This window comes from Protopterus annectens, chromosome 5.part0 (assembly GCF_019279795.1).
Source record: "Protopterus annectens isolate FY-2018-M chromosome 5.part0, PAN1.0, whole genome shotgun sequence".
NCBI classification, from domain to species: Eukaryota; Metazoa; Chordata; order Ceratodontiformes; family Protopteridae; genus Protopterus; species Protopterus annectens.
In genome coordinates this window covers 1,387,733,824-1,387,760,730 of record NC_056735.1, presented here as the reverse complement: position 1 = coordinate 1,387,760,730, position 26,907 = coordinate 1,387,733,824, and the positions used below count along the sequence as shown (strand labels likewise).

Below are 26,907 nucleotides of genomic sequence, written 5' to 3'. Positions count from 1 at the left end.
AATATATTTATACAAGCAGCTTATTCTGATAAAGAGGCACATACCAGGGCATTTATTTTGCTGAACCTAGCAGGGTCAGAAGCCATTGAAAGGGAGCGTTCATTTGTCTATGCACCAGCAGTGTATATAGGTGAAGGAAACGCTTGTTGTGTTGTTATGCAGGCTGAATCAAGGGAAGTCCTTCGAGTGTCTGAAGTGCAAATTCACAGAAATGTGTAAACCCAGACTAATGCTACACTACAGAGGCATTTGTTTTACACAAGAGATCAAAAGCAAGGGGAGACTTTTGCAGCTTATATTACTGACCTGAGAAATGAAACTAAGACTTGTAGGTTTGGTGATTTAAAGGATGAGTTTATAAAGGACAGACTTGTTGTGGTATTAATAATGCTACTGTTAGAAAGATTTTGCTTTGTGACAGCGATTTAACACTGAGTAGGTTGTGACGCCTGTGCCCTGGCCCAGCAATCAAGGAGCCTCAATCTTCACCACTAACACCAGACAGGGCATCTCATATATGAGGAAAGGATAACAAATACACACAGTAAAGTGCAATTTCCCTTAAGAGCACACAGAGATCACAATCAGTCTGGGGCTGGTTGCTCCCTTGCTCTCCTAGTCCCCAATAAGACTCCCCACTGGCACAGCTATAGGTTCCAGATCTCAGGTTAGCGGGCAAGCTAAAACCTCTAGCACCCTCTCTGTCCAATCAGTGCTTTGTATTGCTGCCCAAGTAGCTGACAGACACACACACAAACATGCACTTTGAGAAGTGTTTATACAACCACATAGACACTCCTGGGGAAGGCTGGCACAGTTTATCCAGTTGTGCCCCTTTCTCCCAGACTATACAGTAGTTCCACTTGCCACCATCTACTAATACTTATCAGCTACTCAAAGGCCCTTAAATGGGTGTCCAGTTATCGCTGTGCAATATTATTATCCAATTGGTATTTGCGACTAAACAGTCAAGGCCTATTTAGAGTGACTTGGACAGTAAACTCTATAAATATGCAATGTACTCTAGAGCTTAAATTATCTCTACACAAAACAGCCACAGTTAAAAGGGTTTAAAAATATTTAATAATAAATAATTAAAAACACAAGACAATACTTTCTACTACACAGTGCTAGTCAAGAGTTCAGAGATCACACAGAAATACTTAAAATAAATCAGTACAGTTCTGACATCACAGAAGAACTCAGTCTAATCTTTCCAGTTTCTAGCTATTTCTAAAAGAAAACACAAGTCTAAAATGACTTACATATGACAACAGGCAGTGCTGTGAGTTGGATGGTCAAGACAAAAATGCTTAATGCCTTCTATTTCTCTCTGTTTAAATTGCTATTTTCAGCCCTGATTCCCATTCCATCATTTCACACTTTCCTGGGGTTCCCAGGCTGACAGATACTACATTCCTGTTATCTTGCACCTGCAGGAAACTACATCAATAAAAGGCATTCCACATGTAAACTCTAGTAATTATTCATTAAGTTAAAACAATAGTCAGGATGCTTCACTCCAGACTCATCGACTCCAAATTCTAACTTCAAATGGACAGCCATGAAATAATTTCAACTTCAAAGGACAGACAAGAAATGCTTGACTTAGCTTTCTTTAAAGCAGAGGGCAATGTTGCTACATTGTTTTAAGTTCAACATTTCACAGCATATTCTTTCAATTAAGAAAACAAGTCTGTAGTTCAACATTCATATTTACAAATGACAGAATTATGTATAAAATCCTATCTGGCTAGGCTGGCAGCCTTCATCTATCTTCACCCAATCTTCACAAAGGTCACTGAGATTTGTCAGATTCATGAAGTTACGGAAAGGCACACAAATGTGCTTGCTAGTGATAAGAGCATGGTTTCAGTAGGCTCCAGAACTCATGTAGACAGTATACAACATGTGACAAGCAAGAGCAGGCCTAAGCATGTGGTAGCAATAGCCCCTGCGAGATTTCCAAGCAAAACCCGTAGTCTTCTAGCATATTCCAAGAACAGTTTAGTTAAATCATGCTCAGTACAAAACCAAGGGTACCCAGTACAAAACAGATGTTGCTCATTACAGCATGAGTGAATTAACAAAACCTAAATCAAGCTTCATTGTTAACTGTCACAATTGTCGTACCAACCATGTGCCCAGTAGAGAAAAGTGCTTGGCATATGGTCAGCAATGACATAAGTGTAAGAAATGGAACCATTTCCAAAGATTCTGTAAATCGAGTATGCCTCACACAGTTACAAAGAAAGGTCACTCCAAAAGGCAAGTTAGTCAAATACACATGCAACAGTCTGCTTTCTATGTGAATGGTGTGTCAGTGATTGGTGAAAGGATTGATGCAGCAGATTTATTGGCCAGAAATGAAGTGTTTTGAACAGTCCAGATCAATGGTAAATCTACTAAGCTTAAAGTACACACTGGTTCAAAGTGTAATGCCATCTCTGCAGATACTTTTGCAAGGGTCAGAGCTGGTGAACAACTAAATGTGACTAGTTGTGCGAAACTTGTAGCTTAAGGAGGTGAAGAAATTCAAACTGAAGGCTCAGTGGTACTTTCCTGTTATGTGGCCAAGAACTGTTATAACCTATTGGTCTATGCGGTTCAAAGACCTGTGCAGTCATTGTTGGGTCGCAAAGACAATTTGAGAATGAATCTGCTTTCTTTTACCAAAGAAGTTCATCAGATAAGCACATGTCGTAGTTCCAGTTTCACCAAAACTATTTTTTCAGAGTATGCTGATGTTTCAATGACAGATTGGGAAAGCTTCCAGTTGTGTATTCCATGAAACTAGACCCAGCTATCAAGCCAGTGGTCAGACCAGCAAGACGAGTCCGATAGCTATGCAGCATAAGGTCAAAGCTCAGCTGGACAAAATGGTGCAACAAGGTGTAATTTGCCCAGTTACAGAACCTACCAAATGGGTGTCGTCCATGGTAGCAGCTCATAAAAAAGGCTCAGATGAAATCAGAATATGTATTGATCCAAGAGATTTGAAAAAAGTGTTGAAGAGACCGCGTCATCCCATGCATAAAGTCAAAGAGGCTGCAGCCTTGATACTGAATGCCACTGTTTTTTTTTTGTCTTAGATGCACAGAGTTCATTTTGGCAAGTGCTGCTTGATCGCAAATCTTCATTACTGACTATATTCAGTAACCCATTTGGAAGATATAGATTCCTCAGTATGCCATTTGGAATAAATTCTGCAAGTAAAGTCTTTCAGCTCACAATGGAGCACATTTTTTTGGGTTATCCTTGTGCCATAATAGTTGATGATATATTGGCCTGAGGCAATGGTGAGGTAAGGCATGACAGAAATCTTAAGAGAGCTCTATACAGAGCATGTGAAGTGAACTTAAAGCTCAATCCTCTGAAATGCAAATTTAGAGTACCAGAAGTAACATATGTAAGTCATTTGTTTACAAGTATGGGCTTGAGACCAGACCTGTCCAAGTAAGCAGCCATTCTTCAGTGTCAGCACCAGACAATATGCAAGCTCTACAGTGTTTTCTTGGTATGGTCAATTATTCAGTCAAGTTTATACCAGACTTCAGTGAGTTGACAGCACCTTTGAGAGAGCTCATACGAAGAATGTTACTTGGTCATGGCTAGACCAGCACCAGAGAGCATTTGAAATTCTTAAGCAGAAATTTGCTACCCCTCCAATATTAAGATATTATGATGTCAACAAACCAGTAACTCTTTCCTGTGATGTTTCAAAACTTGGTTTAGGTGCAGTTATTCTTCAAGAAGGCAAGCCAGTAGCCTATGCATCTAGAACACTTACCCCAACTGAGATGCAATATGCTCAAATTGAGAAAGAACTTTTGGCAATAGTGTTTGCATGTTCCAAGTTTCATGATATATCCATGGTCGGGAAATCCAGATTGAAACTGATCATCAACCTTTAGCTACCATTTTAAAGAATCCTATGCATTCTGGTCTAACGAGATTACAAAGAATGATGCTAAAATTGCAAACGTACAACTTCAGAATGGTCTATACGAAAGGCAAACTTCTTTATCTGGCTGATACCTTATCCAGGGTGCCTAGAAATACAACAGAACAGCTTCACGCAGAGAATTTTGATTTTGATGTCATGGAAGTGCGTAATTTTTCTACCACAAGACTTGATGAGCTATGACATGATACATTGACTGATCCAGCTTTGAAGAAGCTCAATTACTATATTAGTGTTAGATGGCCGCCAAAATAATCCAGTGTACCAGCAGAAGTATACTCTTACTTTCCTTACAGAGATGAGTTGTTGATGGAAGATTACATTATTTTCAAAGGTCCAAAAATTGTTGTTTCTGCTTCCTTACAACAAGAATATATCCAGATTTTGCATTGTAGTTGTGACACCACTGCACTGGCCAAGTAATCAAGGAGCCTCAATCCTCACCACTAGCACGTGAGGGACGTACACACTGGGAGGATGACAAGTACACATGCAGTAAAGTATAATTTCCCTTAAGAGCACAGAGAGATTATAGTCAGTCAAGGGCTGGTCTTTCCCTCTTTCTCCAGATCCCCAATAAGACTCTCCACTGGCACAGCTATAGGGTTAAGATCTCAGCCGAGTGGGCAAGCTAAGACCTCCAGCACACTGTCTGTCCAACCAGTGCTTCGTGTCCCTGCCCAAGTAGCTGGCACACACACACTTTTGAAATCTGATTTATATACAAACACACACACACACACACACACACACACACACACACACACACACACACACACACACACACACACACACACACACACACACACACACACACCCGGGAAAGGCTGGCACAGGTTTACTAGCTATGCCCCCTTCTGCCCAGACTATAAGGTAGTACCAGCTGCCACCAGCCAACCTTATCAGCTACTATAAGGTCCTTACCAAAGGGTGTCCAATCCTACTGTGTAATGTAACTATTATCCAAATGGTGTGACCAAGACTTTCAAGGCTATTTAGGAGTGGCCTGCACAGTGACATCAAATACATATGCAAGTACTTTAAGAGCTTAAATACCTCTAAACAAACCAGCCACAATTAAAAGGTTTAAATATATTTAATAATAAATAATAAAAGAACAAGACAAAACTCAATCAACACAGTAACTGCAGAGTTCAGAATCACAGGAAATATTTGAAAACAACATTGCAGGACGGTCTCAAATAAATACAGAAAACATCTGAACTAATCTTTACTATATTCCTAACTATCTCTAAAAGAAACTATGCCCTAAATAACTTACTTACAGAGCAAGGCAAATGTAATGCTGATGATGAGTGGATGTTCCAAGGCAAGATACAAAATGCACAGACTTTCTCTGAGAGAGTTCTTAAATTAATAATCAACATTACTGTTGGGTTAGCTTGGATGATATCACTCTTTGTCACTTGCCTTCAATTCCCAGGCTAACAGAAACGTAACAAAATTTATTACATTAGATTAGATTATTTCAACTTATTTTCTTGACGTTTTGCAAGTTAACTCTGTATGTTCCATCTTCTACTATTAAAACATACATTTGCACAGGTATACAGTTTATATACATTTCTATTCTTTTCCAGTAGGGTACACTATGGTCACATTCTTGAAGCTCAGTACATGACATACAGTTCTGTATAAATCATAGCAATATTCACAAATAACATAGAATTATTTACAAAATTCCAGCTAGCTGGGCTGGCAGGATCACAGTGGTCACCCGAGTTCTGAATCTACTAAGAGAAGAGCAAGAGGACTAGTATTCTGGACTTCTCTAGTGAAAGACATTGATAGAGTATTTTCTTCCTGTTCAGTATGTAATACGTACTAAAGCGCATTTGCAAAGAGAGACACTTCAGCAAAGTCAAATTCCTGATCTACCTTGGTCAATTGTAGCTACAGAAATATTTGAGTGGAACAATCAACATTACTTAGTACTGGTAGACTCTTATTCAAATTGGTTCGAGATCAATCTACTACCTTATCTAGCTTCTACTACAGTCATTACTAAGTTGAAATGCCATTTATCAGTCCATGACAGTCCACAGAAATTAATCTCTGACAATGGTATGCAATTTACTAGTCAATTGTTTCAGAAATTTGCCAGAGAATGGGACTTTGTACATGTTACTAGTAGTCCAGAGTATCTGCAATCAAATGGATTTGCTGAACGTGCAGTACAGAGTGCAAAGCAATTACCTGAAAAGTCAAAGTGTAATAATACTGATGTTTTCTTGAATTTACTCAATCTCAGAAACATACCCTGTGATGATATACTTGGCTCTCCTGCTCAGAGCCTTCTATCTAGGAAAACCAGAACAACATTGCCTGTCAGTTCTAGTTTATTGAGGCCTAAAGCTAAGAACAAGCAAGCCATCAAAGCCCAGTTATCTAGAAAGCATTTTTCCAAAAGTCCAACTATAATAAGTCAAGCAGATTTCTTTGTCCATTGGAAAAAGGAGAGAGAGTTATGATACAAATGGTGAAAGGTTTCGACTGGATTGGTCACATAACGAGTATTTGTGTAGAGCCGGGATCCTATGTTGTTAAATCCGAGGGTGTGGAGTACAGGAGAAATTACAGACATCTTCTTCCTGTAGAAGAACCGATATCGCAGCATCATACCTGTGATAAAGACTCTAAGTTTCAGAGCAATCCAGATGATATTCCTGTTCCAGAACATATCCTGACTCCCAATACTGTTCCTGCAGATGATTCCAATATTCCTAAGATTGAACAGTCAGCAGAGACAATCCCAGTTACTAAACCAGATCCCAAATTTTATGCCACATGATATGGTCACATTTCAAAGCCTAGTGTGAAATACACAGCAACTTGGACATAGTTGTATATATGTATCTAGCTTTGTATAATTGCATGATTAAACTCATTTCTTTGCAAATTGCATGTTCCTTACTGTCTGTGACAATGTCTAACTTATTTTCCTCAAAAACAGAAGATGTAGAATAATAGATGTGATGTACCTTTAAGAAGCATTTCTGAGCTCTGTGTGTGCATATAAATACCAAGCACGTGTTGGTTTCAGGACCATTTTGAAGGTGCAGCCAACATGTGAACATCTATATGCATGATAGCTAATCTGTTTATAAGTTAAAATTACTTAACCTCATTTATGATGTGTTTGCATACAATAAAGATGCTTGAAGAACCCACGATGCTCGCTTGTTTTATCCTGACCTGGCGAGCGATAAAAAGAAGTTATGTACTCACCACAATGTTCCATGTTTGTTGTACATCTCGCTATTCATTCTTACGTTGGGTTCAGTGCTGATCCTCGGCTCTGACTCGGCCACATAATATAGCTCAAAGTCTTTCACTTGGTTCATGGTTGAACACCTATCCCATCATGCAATGTGTGATTCCTCAGATCTTGTCTGCTGCTAACCCTAACCATATATGTACACTAGTCCTATAATAAAAGATACTTAAGAAGAAAGAAAGTCAAAGGAGCTCCTTGTCCAAGGATGAAATTCCTCTAGGTCCTCTAGAAGCCCTAGACAGGAGGATGGTGGGAGGGATCATAAGAATGAATAGCGAGATGGACAACAAACATGGACCGTTATAGTGAGTACATAACTTCTTTATGTTATGTTGTCCTACCTCACCTTCATTCTTACTGGATGGCACAGCATCCCTAGCACCATATTCCCTGGGTGGTTAGTGGGAGTACACTTTTCAGCACAGTGGAACCAAAGGAGGCCCTGTCCTGGAGGCCAAATCTACTTTGCAATGAGTAATGAAGGTGTGAGGTCTTACCCATGTAGCACTGGCACAAATATTGTCCATTGATAGTCTAGCTAGATAAGTGGATGATGTAGCCATGCCCCAAGTAGAGTGACTTTCGACTTTGAATGGTAGTTGTCTGTTATTAGAACTGTAAATAAAGGTAATACAATTTGAGAGCCAGTTAGATCGTGAAACTTTAGAGACTGGCATGCCTTTTTTGACTTCTGAAAAGGAAACAAACAATTGATCAGACTTCCTGAAATCTTTGGTTCTATGTAAATAGAAGCAAAGTTGTCTATGCACATCTAACTGGTGTAGCTTGTATTCTGCCTTGTTGCCATTTTAGGGAAAGACAAGTTATTTTGTGAACACACCTTAGGTAAAAAATGATGGGTTAATTCGGAGAGATACTCTATCCTTATGGAAGATCAAATAAGGAGGTCTGATTAATAAAGCTTGCAATTCCGAAACTCTTCTTGCAGAGGTAATAGCAACTAAGAAAATTGCTTTCCAAGACAGAAATTTGAAGTCACAAGTTGATGCGGGTTTAAATGGGGTTAAGGTCAGGTATGTTAGAACAAAATTCAAGTCCCATGCTGAGAGAGGTTCTTTAAAGGGGAGTGTACCTTTCAAGAACGCTTTACATAATCTGTGACATCAGGTTTGAAGTTCCATCGCCTATGTGAAAATTTGAGATTGCAGCTAACTGCACTTTAACAATAGCTGCAGCTGAACCATGTTGAAAAAGCTCTGATAGGAACTCAAGAATAGAAGTGATCGGGGCAGAAAAGGGGTTGATGTTTTTACTCTATGCCCAGTATGAGAACCTTTTCCATTTACTTGAATATAGCTTCCTCGTTGTAGCCTTGTGCAAGGATACCAAGATATGTTTAACTACTTCCATAAAATTGTGAAGCCTGACTAAGTTGGGAACTGGAGCAGCCATGCTGTCAAATTGAGGGTTTGGAGGGAGGGGTGGAACATTCCCGACATATGAGTCAGAAGGTCTGGAACTGGGTCCAGAGTCCATGGTTCCTCCTGTTAAGGCCGGAGGAAGGGAAACTAAATCTGACAAGGCCAATATGGAGCGATGAGAATTATCCTGCTTCCCAACGAGTAGGCTTTCTGAATTACTTTGGGTATTAGTGGAAAAGGGGGAAATGCATAAAGTAGTCCCAAGGGTCAATCGTGGACAAGTGCATCCCTTGGTGACTCTCCCAGAGGGGGGATTAGGGCAAAGTAGCTGCTGCATTTGGCATTTCTAGGAGTGGCAAATAGGTTGCAGCAAGGCTGGCCCCATTTCTGGCATATCCTTTCCGCTATTTCTTTCTTTAGGGACCACTCGTGAGGCATCAATATTGCTCTGTTCAGCCTGTCCGCTATCACATTTGACTTCCCCGGAATGTGCGTTGCTATCAGAGAGCGTTGGGAAGAGATTGTCCATTGCCATACCCTGAGGGCCTCTCGGCAAAGGGAGTAAGATTTGGTTCCTCCTTGCTTGTTTATGTTCCAAACCACCGACATATTGTTTGACTGAATTGCCATTGTTCCTAGTGAAAGAGAGTCCTGAAGTGCTTGCAATGCCAAGAGCACTGCTCTCATCTCTAGAACACTGATGTAAAAATGGGTCTTGTGTTCTTAGCATGTGCCTTGGACCATCCTCCCCAGATAATGCCCCCCCACCCTATCTGGGAGGAGTCTGTGGTCACTGTTGCCAGAGGTTGTTGTGGGGTAAAGGGTCGACCTAACATGACATGACTGGAAAGGAGCCACCATCTTACATCCTTCTTGCATGACTCTGTAATTCTGATCTGGTGAGACATGGGAAGTTCTTGTAAGGACCACTGAGAAAAAAGGAGCCACTGAAAAATTCTCATGTGCATCCTGGCTAAACGAACTAGGGTTATGGTTGCTGCCATGGTTCCTAGGACTTTTAGAACTGTTTTCACTGTTACTTTTGTCTTTGGCAGGAGATCGGTAATCTGTTGTCTGAGAGCAAAAACTTTTTCTACAGGTAACTTTGCCATCACAGAGACAGTGTCTATTTCTGCTCCTATAACGTAATATGCTGACATTCAACAAGGCAGAGTTTTTCCAAGTTTAATGTTATCCCTGATTGAGAACAGATTTGTAAAGTGGTGTCTCTTGACTGCTGTAGTAGATGCTTGGTGGTGGCAGTCAGGAGCCAGTCATCCAGGTATGGAAACACTTGGAATCCTAGCCATCTCAAGTGAGCCATGACTACTGCCATGCATTTGATAAACACTCTTGGGTTTGTAGTGAGACCAAAGGACAGAGCTCGGAATTGTTAGTGACTGGCTCCCAGCCGGAAGAGTAAGTGAGTCCTCGATGGTCTGTCCATTTTTATGTGGTAGTACGCATCTTGAAGGTCTACTGAGCACATCCAATTGTCTCTCCCTAAAAAGGGAAGAACTGACTGCAGTGTTACCATTCGGAACTTGGACTTCTTTACGGATTCATTTAGTTTGCTGAGATCCAGTATGGGTCTCCATTCCCCTGTTTTTTCCGGCACTAAAAAGAATCTTGAGTAAGTTCCGAATCCAATTTGGTCTGCGGGGACTTCTTGGATGACTCTTCTGTCTAGCAACTTTTGAATCTCTATAGTTGCTTGTTCCCCTTGACTGGATGGAACGTCCAGGATCCTTCTGAGTTGTGGGACAGGAAAGCAAAAGGGAATGGGATAACCTCTGGATATTATACTTTGTACTCACTTGTCTTTTATGATATCTCGCCAGGCTTCTGGGTACAAAGATAAACACTCCCTGACTACCTCCAGAGTAGGACAGTCAGCCTTCTTTCAGGAGCACTGGAAGGGTCGGCCACAAAAGGAATCATGGACACCCTGGTTTTGCAGACCCCCCCCCTGCCTCGTGGATGATGTCTACCATTATTGCCTCCCCCTCTGCCCCTGGGGAAGGATTCAGCTTGTGCGTCCTGAAAAACTCCCTGGGATATTTTGAACCACATTTTTCCACCCTTCTGATCATTAGGATAGGGCCCGGAAGGTACAGAAAAACGTACTCCAATGGCAGAGAGAGTTTTTCCTTCCTGCTTTCATCTGGTGAGTGTATCTTTGACTTTTGGTCCAAAGAGTGAGGAACCATTGAAAGGGGCATTGACAAAGGTAGACTTAAAAGGTTCTGCAAAGTTACACAAATGCATCCAGGAGTGTCTCCTTACGGAAACTCCTGAACCCGCTGACCTGCTCGCTCTATCCACTGCATAGAAAATCAGCCTCATGGAGGAGTTAACTATGGAATTTAAGGTGGATAGCTGAGAGGTCACTTTGTCTGAGACCACTGCAGTTAGTGAACCTTGGACAGTATCTCCTAACTCCTTCAGAAGATGTCTTTGTAGCCTAGTGAAGTGTGTAAGGTAGTTCAGTGATCTAAGGGAAAAAGTCGCTGAGAAGAAAATACGCTTCCCATATCTGTCCATCGTTCGAGACTCCTTGCTCGGTGGATGGACAGATGAGAACATTTCAGAGAGTTCCTTCTTGGTTGCTGCTGCCACCACCATAGCATCTACAGGGACACCTTTAGTAAGAAAGTCTTTCTCTACTGGAGCTGTTATAAATTTATTTGGCCTCTGAGGGACTGGTTCCATTGTGTCTGGTGACTCCCACACCTTTCAACTAACCAATTCCATTAGTTCATCAAAAGGCGGAGACACCCAGGAGGCTGAAGGTTGAGATCCGAAGGCCTTCAGGTACACCAACTTTTCATTAGAAGTGTTGAGGGGCTTCAAGCTGTCTCTCTGTTTCAGGATTTCTAAGATATCGGCAAAGGACATATCTTCAAAGGACAACAGTGGGGACCCTTCTGACTCCTTCAGGTCAGTGTCTGAGGTGACTGACTCGTCTGGTGAGTTCAGATGCTTCCTCTTGCATGTTTTCTTCCGAAGAGCCTACACAGAAGGGTATTCTGGGAAGGTTTCAGGAGAGTGTGACTCATCCAATGGGGCTGCCTGAGGCCCTGAATCTCCACTGTCCTGAGGATGGAGTGGTGCCGAGACAGATGCCAATGCCTTCGGGGGAAGACTACCAGTAACCTTGTGTAGAGCTGTAGGTGAGTGAGGACAGCACACTCCTCATCATCTCAAAAGCAGATCCCCCGGCTCCAGGGATGCCCCCAGTTCTGAAGAAGTAGAAGGAATCCTCGGTTCCAATGACACCGGTTCCTAGCCCGATGTTGGAGCCAAGCTCATCCATGCCGACAACCCAAGAGGTAAGCTCAGAACCGAAGAAACTCGGGCCTGAGCGTCCCCCCCTGCGGAACCAACTGGAGAGCTTTGGCTCCTAGACACCCCGGATGGCACCAAGAGTGTTGAAGCACACAACAGTTCTGAAATCTCCTGGATAGGTCTCAGGACCGACGATTCTACAGCAAACGGTACCTGGTACTACAGCTCCAAAGATCCAGCTTTGCTCGGAGGAGGAATCGGTGTGGATAAAAGAGTCTTAGTTGGCTCTGGAACCGGTTGGGTCAGAGCTGAAAATAATTTAGTCAGCGCCAGTGACTTCAGTAGTCTGCGCACCACCCTATCCACATCATCATCCAAAAGGCTTCTAGAGGACCTGGAGTAAAGGGTAGGTGAGTGGGATCTCTCCAATATGGGAGATCTTAAGGTAGGGGAGACCACTAGTAATTCAGTGGACTGGCTCCGAAAACTAGTCTCTCTAGGCTCCAAAGGCTGGGGAGCCAAAGGACTTGACTTGTCCAGTTCCAAAATCTCTCTTGGTTTCAAATGCTGTGGAGCCGAAGAGAATGATTTGTCTGAAGAAATGTTCGATATTTTCTCTGGTGGTTCTGAATGACCCTATGAGGAAGAAGAAGTAGAAGGTCTTTTGGAAGGTTTATCACATTTTGAAGAAGGAGACTAAGGCTTGGAGGAGCTACTCTGACTTTCTAGAGTTTCAGAGAATGAAGTTTTTAGTAACCCTCTGACTATTAATTTATTCTCTATCCTGCAAAACTTGTGAACTGAAAGAATGACAGAAGGTACATGACTCCTGAAGGTAAATGGCCTCCAAGCAATAAACACAAATGTTATGACCATCAGTGAAAGACATTTTCTGCTAACAAATTTGGCACTTTTGAAAGCCAGACTGCTTTGGTTCCTTTTGGTTCCTTCTCCCTACTCTACTTAGACATTATGAGAAGGAAAAAAGACTACAAAAAACACTATAAATTGAAACTAACTACAAACACTATAAGTAGAAATAACACATGCAATATGTCAAGCCTAAACAGTACTCTATAAGAAGATAAACTCACAGCACATCTATTTATATATATAAAAGTTCAGTTCTGCCCTCTAAGTTAAACGGGCGCTAGGCCCTCTAACTTAAATGGACCTAGCACTGTAGCACTGCTACTAAAGAGAGAAAGTCTAATTAAGAAAGATTAGCTATGCCCTCTAATTCAAACGAGCACTTGGCCCTCTAACTTAAACGAGCCAAGAAAAAAGTTAATAAGGAGATACACACATTCTAGAAAGGGAAGCACTAAAGGCTTTACGACAGGATAGGGAGAAAAAAGGCCTTTGATTAAAACGACGGACAACTAAGCAGTAATCACAATAATGTACTGAATAAGCAACACACACAACTCCAGAAGAATAACTAGCTATATAAAAGAGGTCTATGAAACTAAAGAGCAATAACAGCTAAGAAAAACAGGAGATATATAACATTTCCAAAAACTTAGCCACGGCCAAGATGAAGAACCTCCGATCTTGTTAAGCGGCAAAAGAGATCTGGGGAATCACACACCGCATGCATAGGTGTTCAGCCACGAGTCAAGTGAAAGGTTTCGAGCTATATTATGCGTCCGAGTCGAACCCAACCAGTAAGAATGAAGACGAGACAGGACAACATACCATCAATTATTTACACATTTTAGATATTTGTGTACATGCACTTTATTTTACATATCTAGTATGAAGATGAACTGTAATATGTGAAAGCTCACCCTTTGACTGAAATTTCACATCTGATTGTCCTGTGAGTTGCCCTAAATAGGATAACAACAAATACTGAAAAATGAATGAATGATATGTGCTGCTTTAATTATTTTCTCTTTCACATGTTTGTTTTCAACCAAGTACATATGAACATCAGGTAATAAGAACCAAACATGCCGCTACAAAACTTTATAAAGGTAGACAGTTACTTTAGAAATGTGGTTGCTGTGCAGATTGTTAGTGCAAACTGTCTGATGTCATTTTCCACCGTTTTGCAGAATTTACATTTTTTATGTTGCTGGGACTTGTATCCTTATATGGGTTATATGTGTTTATACATACTTCCAGTCAGTGTGTTTATCAAAAATCTGCTATGCATTGGCATCTAAAAGCACATTATAATACTGTGGCAGCATCACCAGTGCCTCCATGCTTATGGTACATACCTTTAGAAAAGCTGCTATAACTCTACAGTTTTTCTACTGATGCTGTTTCAGGCCTAATAGATGAAAACAGCACTTTTCAATGCAAATTAGCAACACAGGACACAGTGAACTTACCCTGAATGTCATCATTAAATGTGCAGTACTTGTTGCGATATTTGTTCAGGATTCGGAATGCATTAGCATTGGCAAAGTCTTCAAACTGGATTAAGCAGTTCATTCCATACCTATAGATGAGAAAGGAAAAAGGAAAGCAGGAATTCAGTTGGCAGTACAGCACAAAAAGTTAAGGATATGTTCTGCTAGTAAGATGCATTGTGTCTGGTTCAACATACTGAACATCTCATTGAGGCTTACTTCATCCACATTCAATTGATGAAGATACAAACTTTATGCTAAAGGCCCAGTTCATCCGGTTAATGCTAACAAGAACCTCATCAATCAACCTTAATATGAGCACCAACAAGATACAGAACATCTTAAAAACAGTATTTTTGGTCCAGTACCCCCTAGAACAGCTCTGAGACTGAATATTGGATTAATATTGGGCCAGCTCTCGAGTTAATGACTGAAGACCCAATGAATACCTCACAGACCAGCTATCTTAGGGAATCTCAGTAGAAACCCAGAGCAGCCAAATTTCTGTTGCAGAAGACAAAGTGCACTGAATGCCTTGTTGGACAATGGATTTTTCAACTGTGTATGAATTGCTGGATGCTGTCCAACAGGAATGTTACATTTTATTTATTTATTTACTGCATTTGTTTACCAGGAAAGTCCACCTGGCCTAAAACAGCCCATTTTCAGTCTGTGTGTGTGTGTGGGGGTCGGGCAGAAAAGCTCCAACAAGAACATAGATACAGAAAAAAATATAAACATTAATTGGTGCAATCAGAGAAGTATAAACAGAGATATATCAATCAGTATTATTGTACCAGTATCAAGTGACGATAAAAATAAAAAATAAATCTGGAGAAAGTGTCATCAGTCACGAGTAGTAAAAGACATAGGAGTTTAGTAATCATATAAGGAGAGTGAAGAGGTTAAGTTATAGAGCAAGAACATAGCCAGAAAGAGTTGAGATGATTTTTCAGTATTTGTTTGAAGGTTTCCAAGGTTTTCCATTCCCAAAAAATGGTAGGTCTAAAGCAAGCATGAGGTCTGGGGAGGAAAATTCCTTCCCTTTCACTATTCTATAGTAGATGCTATGTTTACATTTGTTTACCAGGGAAGTACAACTGGGCCAATGCCCCATTTTCAACGGAGACCCTTGGAGAAAAGCTCCAAAACAGAAAACATCACAAGAAAAATACAACATAGCAAGAAAATAATAAAATAAAACATACCAATATTTACTATGTTTTAAATTCTCTCTGCTGTTCTGGAAATGTGGTCATAATATGTGTCTTCAAATTTGGAGTGCATTTCTCTGGGTTCTGGTATGTGAATCTAACAATATTTTCATCTTGCAGTGGCCTGCAATTATGTTAATTGCCAGTACAGTGCAGATAATGTGAGCCTTTGAAATAAGCACTCACAGAGTCTAAACTGTCCAATTTATTTTGTGATGGTAAAATAAGATGTAGAAGTAGCAAATCCAGGTTAGCATGATGGCAAAGCTACTTGGAAAAGTGAACATCTTGTATATCTAGCATGCTGTCACCTTTGCCCTTGTTTCTACATAGGCAAAACTGATCAACGCTTGAAAGACAGAGTTTTAGGTAATTTACGAAATATTCGACAGAAGGATATGAAAAATGCACTAGAATCTCACATTAACTCATACCCAAGCCATTACTGTAGCTTTAAAGCTATAGAATGTGTGCCAATAGGACATAGATCTGGGGATGTTCACAAAAACACAGAGATTCGTGAAATTGGGTGGACAAACAACTTAAGAGCCAACTGCCCTCCAGGCTTGAATGACATGGTTCCATTGAAACCTATTCTGAAGCAGAAACGTCTTTCTATTTGCTTAAAACGGAGGACTGCTTACCTCCAGGCAAGTAATTGACAGTCTGTAGTAGGAGGAACTAACAATGAAGGAATTAACCTGATTAGTGAATCTTTGTTTAAGGATGTGGAATGAAGCACAGGACGTTATGATCTGAAGAAGGCAATCCTGCCAAATGCGCTTATCATTTGATGCTTCATCTGCTTTTAAACTTTTGTGACTAAAAGTTTTAGTGAGTTTTTTCATTTTTTTATTAAAGTTGGAACATTTTAATCGTGGTGGTGTATTCAGTATCTGTTTACCAGGTTAGCATGATGGATGCAACTTTCATAATATTCCAAAGAACTACTAAGGGTAACTGCTATGCAAAAGCTCGCAGCTAAAGGAAAAGCTAAAAGAGGGCACTCCGGATAAAGAAACTTGCTACATTGCCTCCAAATTACTTTTACTTCCCATGTTCTAACTCACATGATTCCAGGCAATCAAGTCCAAATTTACTCCTGTCCATATTCACCTTTAGTCCTTATAACATTTTGTGAGCCCCAGTCTCCATAAGGTTCCTGCTGCTATGTAGCAGACTAAACTGCAATCCATCTTCCCAAGAGGAGCAAACTGCTTTGGCTGCCCACACCTATCTTTGTTGGCCAACTGCTCCAGCTAATATAAATCAATATGCAAACCTGTCATTGTGTTCATGGTGAGGAGGGCTGACACAATGATTAAGGGGGATGCTTGGCACAATCACCTCACAGATACAAGGTACAGGGTTTGATTCTAACTTCTAGTTATTGGCTAGGCTTGCAATAGTCTGCAGACTGCTAGCCTAGTATTTACCTAAGAAAGTATGAGCAATCAGGGTACTGTCATGTGTTGATCTGGCACGTCACAGATGTAAAATGAGCAACAAAAAGCAATAGGTGAGCAGCTTTGTAAAAGCAATTCATATCATATCGTAGTGCAGTAGAGGTGGAGGTCACAAATTTTGTGCACAATATAAAATATGAGGTACTCATGAGTAGTGAGAGTCTAGCATTCTATCCATCCATTTTCCTTTAATATGTTTTACCTTTCACATGGTCAGTTGTTATAGCCTATTCCAGGAAACAAAGGGTGTAAGGCATTGAAAGCCATTCTGGATAGGGTGTTAGTCTACTGTAGAATGCACATTTTCCTTCACTCATACACCACACAAATACCCCTACTAGCAAATTGATAATCAAATTCACCTGCCTCATCTCTTTGGGAGGTGGGAAGAAAGTGCAGCGTGTGAAGAAATGTCACATGTATACAAAGAGGCCATGCAGATTCTGCACAAAAGGCATTTCAGCCAAGAAATTAACTGATAAACCAATTATGTGAAACAGCAACACTACTCACTGTGCCACTCTGTTGCTTGATAATCCTTAAATTTCAATGTGCAATCACGGGTAGGAGAGAATCTAGTTTAAAGATCTCAGGGTCTCAGCCATTCATATTTCATTGATTTGAACAATGTGTGACAGTCCTCATACAAAGTGTTTCTATTTTAGCTCCATGTGTTTGAGTGCAAGTGCATGCATACTCTCACACACATACATACATACAGACACACTGACAAGTGTAACTAAAGACACATATGAGTGACTGCTTTAACCCATTAACATTATACTGTGCATGAGTTTGATTTCAGCTGAATTGCATTCTGAATTGAATTACATTCATGTGTGTCTCTTACTAGGGTAGTTGTAATTATGTTTACTTACATGCTCAGCTGATTTAAACTTGCATGCCGTAAGTCAATGTTGTGAACTGCCCCTAGAAAATGCTGGGTTCAGACAAAGGACAGCTAACAAGTTTATTTGGCACTATAGCATCTTGAGCCAAAGGTGAACAATTGATTTTGAGGTCATATCATTTGACCTGAGAATGAGGCCATATATTCTGTACACTGAAGCCAGGAGCAATACTGAGCTGTCAACTGATCACCAGATGGTGGTGAGTGCAGCAACAGCTAGATAAATCTAGGAAACCCAAAGTTCAGTATGTCCTGGGAATGCTAGAAGATGCTTCTGTGGGGGATAGGTTCAACTTGTCCCTTTGTAAGAGCTTCTCCCACAAACCCAGGGAGTCATGAACATGGAGTCTGAATATACTTTGTTCAAAAGCTGAGTAGCTGAGAAGGTGACCATCGGTTGTGGCCAAAATCTTAACTGGTGCCTGTCATGGTGGCAACCACTAGACGCCAGCAGTGTGAGAAGTTGTCAAATTAAATGAATTGCCAGGTTCAATTTTCTAGTAAATAACTAACTCCAAAATAAAATCCACAACTTCAAAATGTTTACTAGGAAAAAGTGTAAAACACTTTTCAAACAAAGAAAAATATTCAAACATAATATTAAAACCACTATAATTACAAACGTTGAAACCTTTGTGCTTCACTAAAACTCCATGTTCAAATATCAAATCTGTATTGGGCATATTGATTAAATCACCATTACTGGTTAATAATTCCCTCTTTCCTGCATTAAATGAGCATGTATCCATTATTTCCATTCTTAAACAATGGCTGCTAAATTACGATATTTCAATGTTTGTACATGCCTAAAACATTTTTGATTTTACAGTATTTTAATTTATGTATTGATTTTACAATTACATATGAAGATAGTATAATCAAATGTTTGTTTCTCCATGATTGATATTTATGATTATATATTTATAGTTATATATTTTTAATATTTTCAATACATTTATAAATGCTTTTAACAATTTTTATAATACTATGTATATATATTTTTTAGATAAGATGTAACTGTAGGGATGCAATATATGCATTTTCAGAATGATTTTCTAAATGGCTGCATACATGTCATAGTAGATTTTTGCTTAGTGTTTTTGTGCTTCACTATGCATGTTGGCCTACAGTGTTTAAGGTATATATATTTAAGGATGCCATATTGGTTTAGTAAGACATTATTTAAGGAAATTATTTTAGTGTCTTATTGGTTCTGATGAGATTCTTAGTACATATTTTTAATAAACGTATGATTTTAATTTGGACTCACCACTGAATTTCTCATTGAAGAGTCTCATTCAGATGAGCATTTGTTTTTGTTTCCTATGCCATGGAAATGCTACCAGATGCTTCTGTGTGGAATAGCTTCAACTCAGACCTCTGTAAGAACTTCTCCCACATATCTGGGGAGTTCGTGAACATGGAGTCTAAATACACCCTGCTCAGGACTTCAATAGCTGAGATTTAGCCATTAGTTGTGATCAAAATATTAAATGGTATCTCTGTGTGACATAGGTTCAACTAGCATCTCTCTGAGAGGTTCTTCCACATACCAGGGGGTAACCACTAGGAGCCAGCAGTGAGGGAATCTGTCAAGTCAAGGAAAGAGGATTTGCATATAATGCTAGTAGGTGGAGTCTTTTACGTTTTACTGGAAGGTAAGGAAGGCAGTGGCTACAGCACTCACCATAGCAGGGCACATCTATTGCAGAATACTTTTACTGCCTGAAGGATGACTTTTAGATGGCTTCAAAGAGGTTTTAACAAACCATTTAGCTGCTCATGGAGGTGGCTAGATATTGTTCTACCTGGTCAGCAAGGATGGAGGGATGCTTTCAGTGGGGACACACTGAGTAGATGGAAAGCATAATATGAGGAACTCTAACCTGGTTAGTAAGCCCTCCTTTGAGGAGGCACTGCCTGAAACAAATTGTAGGTTGGGTCCATTCCTGTAGATGAGGTCACCATGACAATTTAGATCTGCTGTAGCAAGGTACAGAAATAGGGTGAGGGCCATCTGAAAATTCCAAAGTTCTGAATATTGTTTGTGTGTTGTGGTTAAAGTACCTTTTCAATGTTGCATGGAAGACAGGGACAATAGCGTTGGCAAACCAAAGTGGCAGCCCCCATTATCAAAATGTTGGACAGAAAGGTGAGTTCCAGTTGGAAGGAATCCTCCTCCTTAACCTTATTTGGAAACCCTACTTCAGGGTATTGAAAGGAAGGAAGATAGTCTGTGGGAGTCATGGGACTTTGCTAGTACAATGTACATGTGTTTTAGGACCTGAAGTAGAGAGATAACTACACATTTCAGAATGCCTTGTGAAATGTACAGCCTGTAGAGTCTCAGGGCCACTGACATTATGAAGTAAGACTTGGTTCCATATTCTCAGCATTAAGCTGAATGCAATCAAGTGGCCAAAAGGCTACACTAACAGTGCATCTTCTCTCCCCTCCTGTTTATAGTTTTTTAATGAACAGGATTTCAATGCACACGAGCTTAGGAGAGAATTTGGTTTGGAGACACAAGATTTCATATCTTTATTCCTATTTGCAGACAAGGTTGTCCTTCTGTCCTTGAGTGACTATGATTTCCAATGCACTTTGATGCTGAGGTGTGAAGTAACTGAGATGAAAATCAACACGTCCAAATCGAAGGCCATGGAAAACAAAAGATTACTGTATGCTGATGAGAAGGAAGCAAATACACCAAGAAGAGAAGTTTAGGTATCTTGAGCTCCTGTTCACAAGTGAGGACAGAGGGATCAGAAAACTGACCAGCAGATGGTTACAGTAGCAGCAGTACTGCAGGAATTGCAAAGGAGCATTTTTATGAAGTCATAGACAGACACGCTTACTTTAATGGTCAGTCTATGTTAACATCCTCAGCTATCATCACAAAGTATAGATACTGTCTTAAAGGACAAAATCATTGAATCAAGTGACAGCAATAAAGTTCCTTTTCAACACTGCTGGCCTTAGTGTCCTTGGAGTCAGAAGAAGTGTTTTGGGCACCTATTGAGGATGGAATGTCTCCAAGGCAAGGTGCACCACGCATTATCTGGGACAAGGTTCTGGGCAGACCCAGCACCATGGAGATATTACATGTCTCAGCTTGCCTGGGAATGCTGAAAGATTCCACAGGAAAACCTGGGGGCTGCTGCTTGAGATAAAGCTTTGTCTGCTCTGCTCATTTTGCTTTCATTAAGACCCTTACCAGGAAATGAGGGTTAGAACATTGATGGATGGATGGAAATGTTACAGTTTACAATTATTTACGTGCACCTTGTATTTCTATCCATATAACCTGCACACACTCAAATGCACACACCTAGGAGGTATGTAAGCTCAAAGACTTACTAAAGCCACACACCTCTGATACTCTAATCTCAAATCATCTATTTCCTTCACAACTCTGAAGACACGGTAGAAAATGGGACTGGTGATTATAGGTGTGCAGATGTAATACTACAGTACGTCTGCAATTATGATGTTCTCTAATCTGACTGTGAGAAGCCAGTTCCACTGACACAGGGGGATAGAGCCATGACTATGACCCTGGTGACCTGAATTAGAATAATAGCTCAAATATCACTGAAGATTGTGTGGGGAAAGGGAAGAGTGATGTGACTTTGTCAACTTGCCTCTGACTGCAGAATCCCCAGAAGAGACCACAAATCCCACTGGAGTGCGGAATTCAAAGTGGACCAGGTAGTGTTGAGGAGTCATACCATTCTTAGAATCAAATGACACATCCTCACTGACATCCACTGTACAATAAACCCTGGGTTGGTTACAGGCACACACAGGGTTAGGATTTTAAATCTACAAAACTCCCTGGTGCAAGGTTTGTGATAGCTATACTTTCTGCTGCTCAACCTCTGCCCATCAGGAGTCTCATATTGCAGATCAGAAAGGATAGCCCACAGATCTGATTATGTTTTCAACAATTTGGGTGTGACAGCCAAGACAAATGAGAATCATGGACAAGGTAATGGTAAATGGAAAATGAGATTATGAGTGGTAAACAACACATTCATAAAACTCTGCCTGATTTAATTTTAGCAACATCAAACTTTCTGTCAATCAAGCCAATCTATTTAAAACAAGATTTTACATTTGCTTCCTAGTTTAGACTTTATGTGGATAACATGCTTATTCAACTTAAGCTTTTTACTCAAAAAAACTTAACTAGACACACCAATTTGGGTCTGGTATGGATAATACAAGCAATAGTGGTCTACACAGGAAAATTATTTTTAATCCTCAGCCCAATCTTGTCACGGCTGCCCTTGAAGTCTACTGTGAAGAAAATAATAGAGGGCTATTTTAAGGCAAACCATGTAATTTGTACAATTTGACACCCGATGAAATGATGGCACTACAAAAACGTACTTCTAACAAAAGCATTAGACTCATGAAGCCAGACCGGCGGGGGGGGGGGGGGGTGTGTGAGGTATTTATAGATAGTGCTCATTACACTTGTAAAAGGTTGGAGTTGTTAGGGGATGACAACTATTATGAAATGGTCTCAAGGAACAAGATAAAGATTGCTTCCTCTAAAATAGATGTACAGTTATTTATTTATTTTATTTATTGACATTTGATTATTGGCAAAGTCTGACTGGGTAGGTTTTCAGTGAAGGACCTGGGAGAAAAGCTCGAAAGCATTACAAAAACATTTTAGGAAGAATAATTTTACAATCAACAGGAATAATACAAAAGCATCTAGAGTTTGAATAATTATACAAAATTAGCCATAATGTGAAAACATTGGTTAAGAATAGATACAACTTAAATGACAATGATTTAACATTTAGAGAAATTTTTGCCACTTTACAGATAAACTAAAGGTAAGTTAGTATAATACAAACATAACATGAAGTGAGAGAGAAAAAACAGAGTTATGGCACATTTAGAAAGTGAGTCAGGAAAAGAAAAAGATTGAATTAAGGAAGTGAGTGCAGAAGGGTGAGTAAGGAGGTACAAGGTATGAACAGGTACTTGTTCATTTTTATGGATTACAGGAATTATTTATTTAAGGAAATATTACAAATGATTGTTACACATTTTTGGTCAACAAGAAGCATTTGGGCATTTCAAGATAGCTGAACAGTGATCAACAGTTTAATTTCAGCTCACCCATTGTGAATAAAGAAACTGAGAAAAATGAGCCAGTGATAATGTCAGTGTGAGTAAAATTCATTTACTGGCTAGCAAGTACACTGCCTAGATGCTAGAAAAGAAGAAATTTAGAGAACCTGAAAGATAATCAACCATAAAATATTGGCTGGCAAGAATTTTGCAGCTGTTCAACAAAAAGCAGTTCAAGCTTCAGCTCTGGTACAAGAGATCCATCCACAACCCCTTTTTCCTCATTTTATGCACATGTGGCTGGGGTGTCACTTCAACAGTGACAATAATCTAGAGCCAATGTTCACACCATCAAGTGGATAGCACTGCCTTGGTTGTTCTTCCATACCACACACGGACACACACACACACACACACACACACACACACACACACACACACACACACACACACACACACACACACACACACACACACACACACACACCTATGGCCAATTTAGAGTGTCCAATTGACCTACTGCATGTCTATGGAATGTGGGAGGAAACCAGAGCATCCAAAGGAAACCCACATGAGCACAGGGAGGACATACAGACTCCATATAGAAGGGACCCAGCAAAGAATCAAACCAGAGAACATCTTGCTGTGAGGCAACACCTCTATCCGCTGCTCCGCTGTTTCGTTTTTGGTATAGGAGATGACTTCCAATAATTTAGAGGAAAAAAATTAATCAAATGTACTAAGAGGTGATTAAAATAAATGAAATATTGAAGAAGTATATCATCTCAAATAACAAAGAGCTGGAAAAGATAAAGAGGCTTTACCTAGCTGTTCAGATGAACTGTTAAAACTGCAAAACTCAAAGGCTAAAATGAAGGAAAGGCTGGCTGAGTCTGAGACTTCTCAAAAAGAGTTGTAATAAAAAAATGGTAGATTTAGAAGACAGAACATGCAGAGAACACCTGAGATTTTTTGCTGTATCAGATAAACTGGAAGGAACAGACTGTATTAATTTTATGAAAGCACAAATAAGCAACTGGACTGATATTCCACAGCAGGATTTATCAACTTAAAGGGCACACTGAGGATATGCTCCAAATTTGGCCATAAGAAAGCAGTCAAGACATGTATTAGTAAAATACAATCATACTAACTGAAAGAGTTGATCCTGATAACACTGTGGGAGAAGGGAAAAGTATTACAAATTAGAAACAGTAGTGTTTGTGGAAAATGATTATTCCCTGTCCACCAAGCAGAAGAAAAGCAAATTTATCCCAGCAATCAGGGAATGGGCAGGTGTGAGATTCAAGCTGCTGTACCCAGCTGTTTTCAGAATATTTTTTCTTGGAGGATCAAAGACATTTTGGATGCACAACAGGCTAAGGAGGAAATAAAAAAATGTTTATCTAACAAAAAGTGAGCCAGCAAACAGAACGGGACTCTGCATCTTATTCTTTTGTCAATAAACCTCATAGAGAGACTTTGCCAGTGAAACCATTTCCAATGTTCCAAAACAAAATGATTGAGAAACAGAAAAAGAGCACAGAAATTGACTGGAAAAATCAGGAGTACCTTAGAACTGAACCAGAGTCTGGTGTTGGGAAACTGATAGACAGGAAGAAGGCTAGCAACAGTGAAATTAGTTAACAATGGGAGACTATAAAGCAACAATCATATTTGTAAAGGAAGACTTTGCCAGAAAAAGAAGCACAGAAAGACTGGACTTTTGTTGAATTTGTTAAACTGTTTGGGTGGGCTGTAAAGTATAACTTTTAGTTATGTACTCACCATAACTTTAGATGTTTGGGATCCATCTCGCCTACATTCTGTACTGATGGGGCTCAGAGCCGATCCTCGGCTCCGACTCGGCACGCTATGCTATTGAGCGAAGCCTCTCATTGGCTGAGCAATTCTCTATCCCAGGATGCACCACCACTAATCCCCCAGATCTTGTTTGTCCGCATTCATGCACACACACATAACTTGTTCATATAACATTGCCAGATGTTTCAAGATGAAACAATAGAATTCGGACCGTCCAATCTCTTCTGATCTCCAAGGAAGGGGGAAGGAGGGTGGGTTATTGGGAATGTAGGCGAGATGGATCCCAAACATCTAAAGTTATGGTGAGTACATAACTAAAAGATGTTATGTGATCCTATCTCGCCTACATTCTGTACTGATGGGACAGCGTCCCTAGCACCTAAATCCTGGGTGGCTCACTGGAAAACACTCCTGAGCACTGTGGAACCAAATGAAGCTCGCCCCGGGATGCCACATCCAATTTGTAGTGGGAAATGAAAGTGTGCGGGGAAGACCACGTAGCCGCAGCACAAATGTCACTAATGGCAATCTTAGAATGAAATGCTATTGAAGTAGCCATAGCTCTTGTAGAGTGAGCTTTGACAGAGGTCGTAAGCTCTTTATTAGAAGAGGAATAAGCTTGAGTAATACAGTCCCTGATCCATTTGGCAAGAGTGACCTTTGTGACGGCTTTGCCCAATTTATTATCCGCAAAGGAGACAAACAATTGATCTGTTTTCCTTGTTTGTTTGGTCCTGTCTAAATAAAAACGCAATTGCCTGTGGACATCCAATGTGTGGAATATGTATTCTGCTTTGTTTGAGTACTTTGGAAAGAAAACTGGAAGTTCTAATGACTGTTGCAGGCAAAAACTGGAACAAACTTTAGGGACAAAGGATGGATTAGGCCTGAGAGATACTCTATCTTTGTGAAAGACCAGGTACGGTGGTTTTACAGATAGAGCTTGAAGCTCTGAAACCCTTCTGGCAGAAGTAATCGCGACCAGAAAAGCAGTTTTCCAAGATAGAAATTTCAAATCACATGTTGCTGCCGGTTCGAAGGGGGAGGAGGTTAAGGCACGTAACACCACATCGAGATCCCACGGAGGAGCAGGATGAGAAATCGGAGGTCATAAAAGTGCAGCACCTTTCATGAAGGTTTTGCACAATCTGTTGCTCATTAAAGGTGGGTTTATAGATTCATGAAAATTGGAAATAGCTGCCAATTGGACCTTGATGGTAGAGACTGAAGAACCTTGATTGAAAAGGGAAGTTAGAAATTTTAGGACTTCCGATACAGGAATAGTGATGGGATCCAGACCCAGAAGTTGAGCCCAAATAGCAAATCTCTTCCATTTGCTAGTATACAATTTCTTAGTGGCAGACTTGTGGGCCGAAGATAAGATATGTATGACTTCCGGGTCTAAGGTATGATGCCTGACTATAGTCGGAAGAGGAGGAGCCAAGCTGTTAACTTCAAAGTGTGAAGGGACTGGTGGAGTAGTCCCGACTGATAAATTAATAGGTCTGGGATCTGATCCAGGAACCATGGACCGTCCAGTGCATATTTCCGGAGATAGGGGAACCATATCTGACGAGGCCAGTAAGGAGCAACTAAGATCATTTTGCAACCCAAGTGAGACGCCTTTTGGATCACTCTGGGAAGGAGGGGAACTGGGGGGAAGGCGTACAGCAAGCCGGTGGGCCAAGGATGGGCTAGTGCGTCCATAAGACTCTCCCCCGGAGCTGGAGTGAGGGAGAAGAACTTTCTGCACTTCGCGTTCAGCGGGGTTGCGAAGAGGTCGCAACAAGGAATTCCCCATTTGCTGAAGATCTGAGTTGTCACTGCATTGTTCAGAGACCACTCGTGAGGAGAGAGGATAGTTCTGCTCAGTCTGTCGGCTATTACGTTGGATTTGCCAGGGGTATGAGCTGCTATCAGAAAACGTCTGGTCGCCACTGCCCATTCCCAGACTCTCATGGCCTCTCTGCAAAGAGGGTAGGATCTGGTTCCTCCCTGCTTGTTCAGATACCAGACCACAGACATGTTGTCGGAGTGAACGGCAAGTACGCCCTGAGGGAGGTAATCGTGGAGGGCTTGTAGAGATAGAAGCACCACCCTCATT

General features: G+C 40.5%; 1 protein-coding gene across 1 annotated transcript in view; it reads right to left on the bottom strand.

The window, feature by feature from the left end:
* The window catches only part of ME3 (malic enzyme 3), a 1,533,849-nt gene that overhangs the window by 457,769 nt on the left and 1,049,173 nt on the right, over positions 1 to 26,907 (bottom strand). The window contains exon 12 of the mRNA XM_044071202.1: positions 14,275 to 14,384. Within this exon, the coding sequence (XP_043927137.1) occupies positions 14,275 to 14,384 (110 nt within the window). The remainder of the gene's footprint in view (positions 1 to 14,274; positions 14,385 to 26,907) is intronic.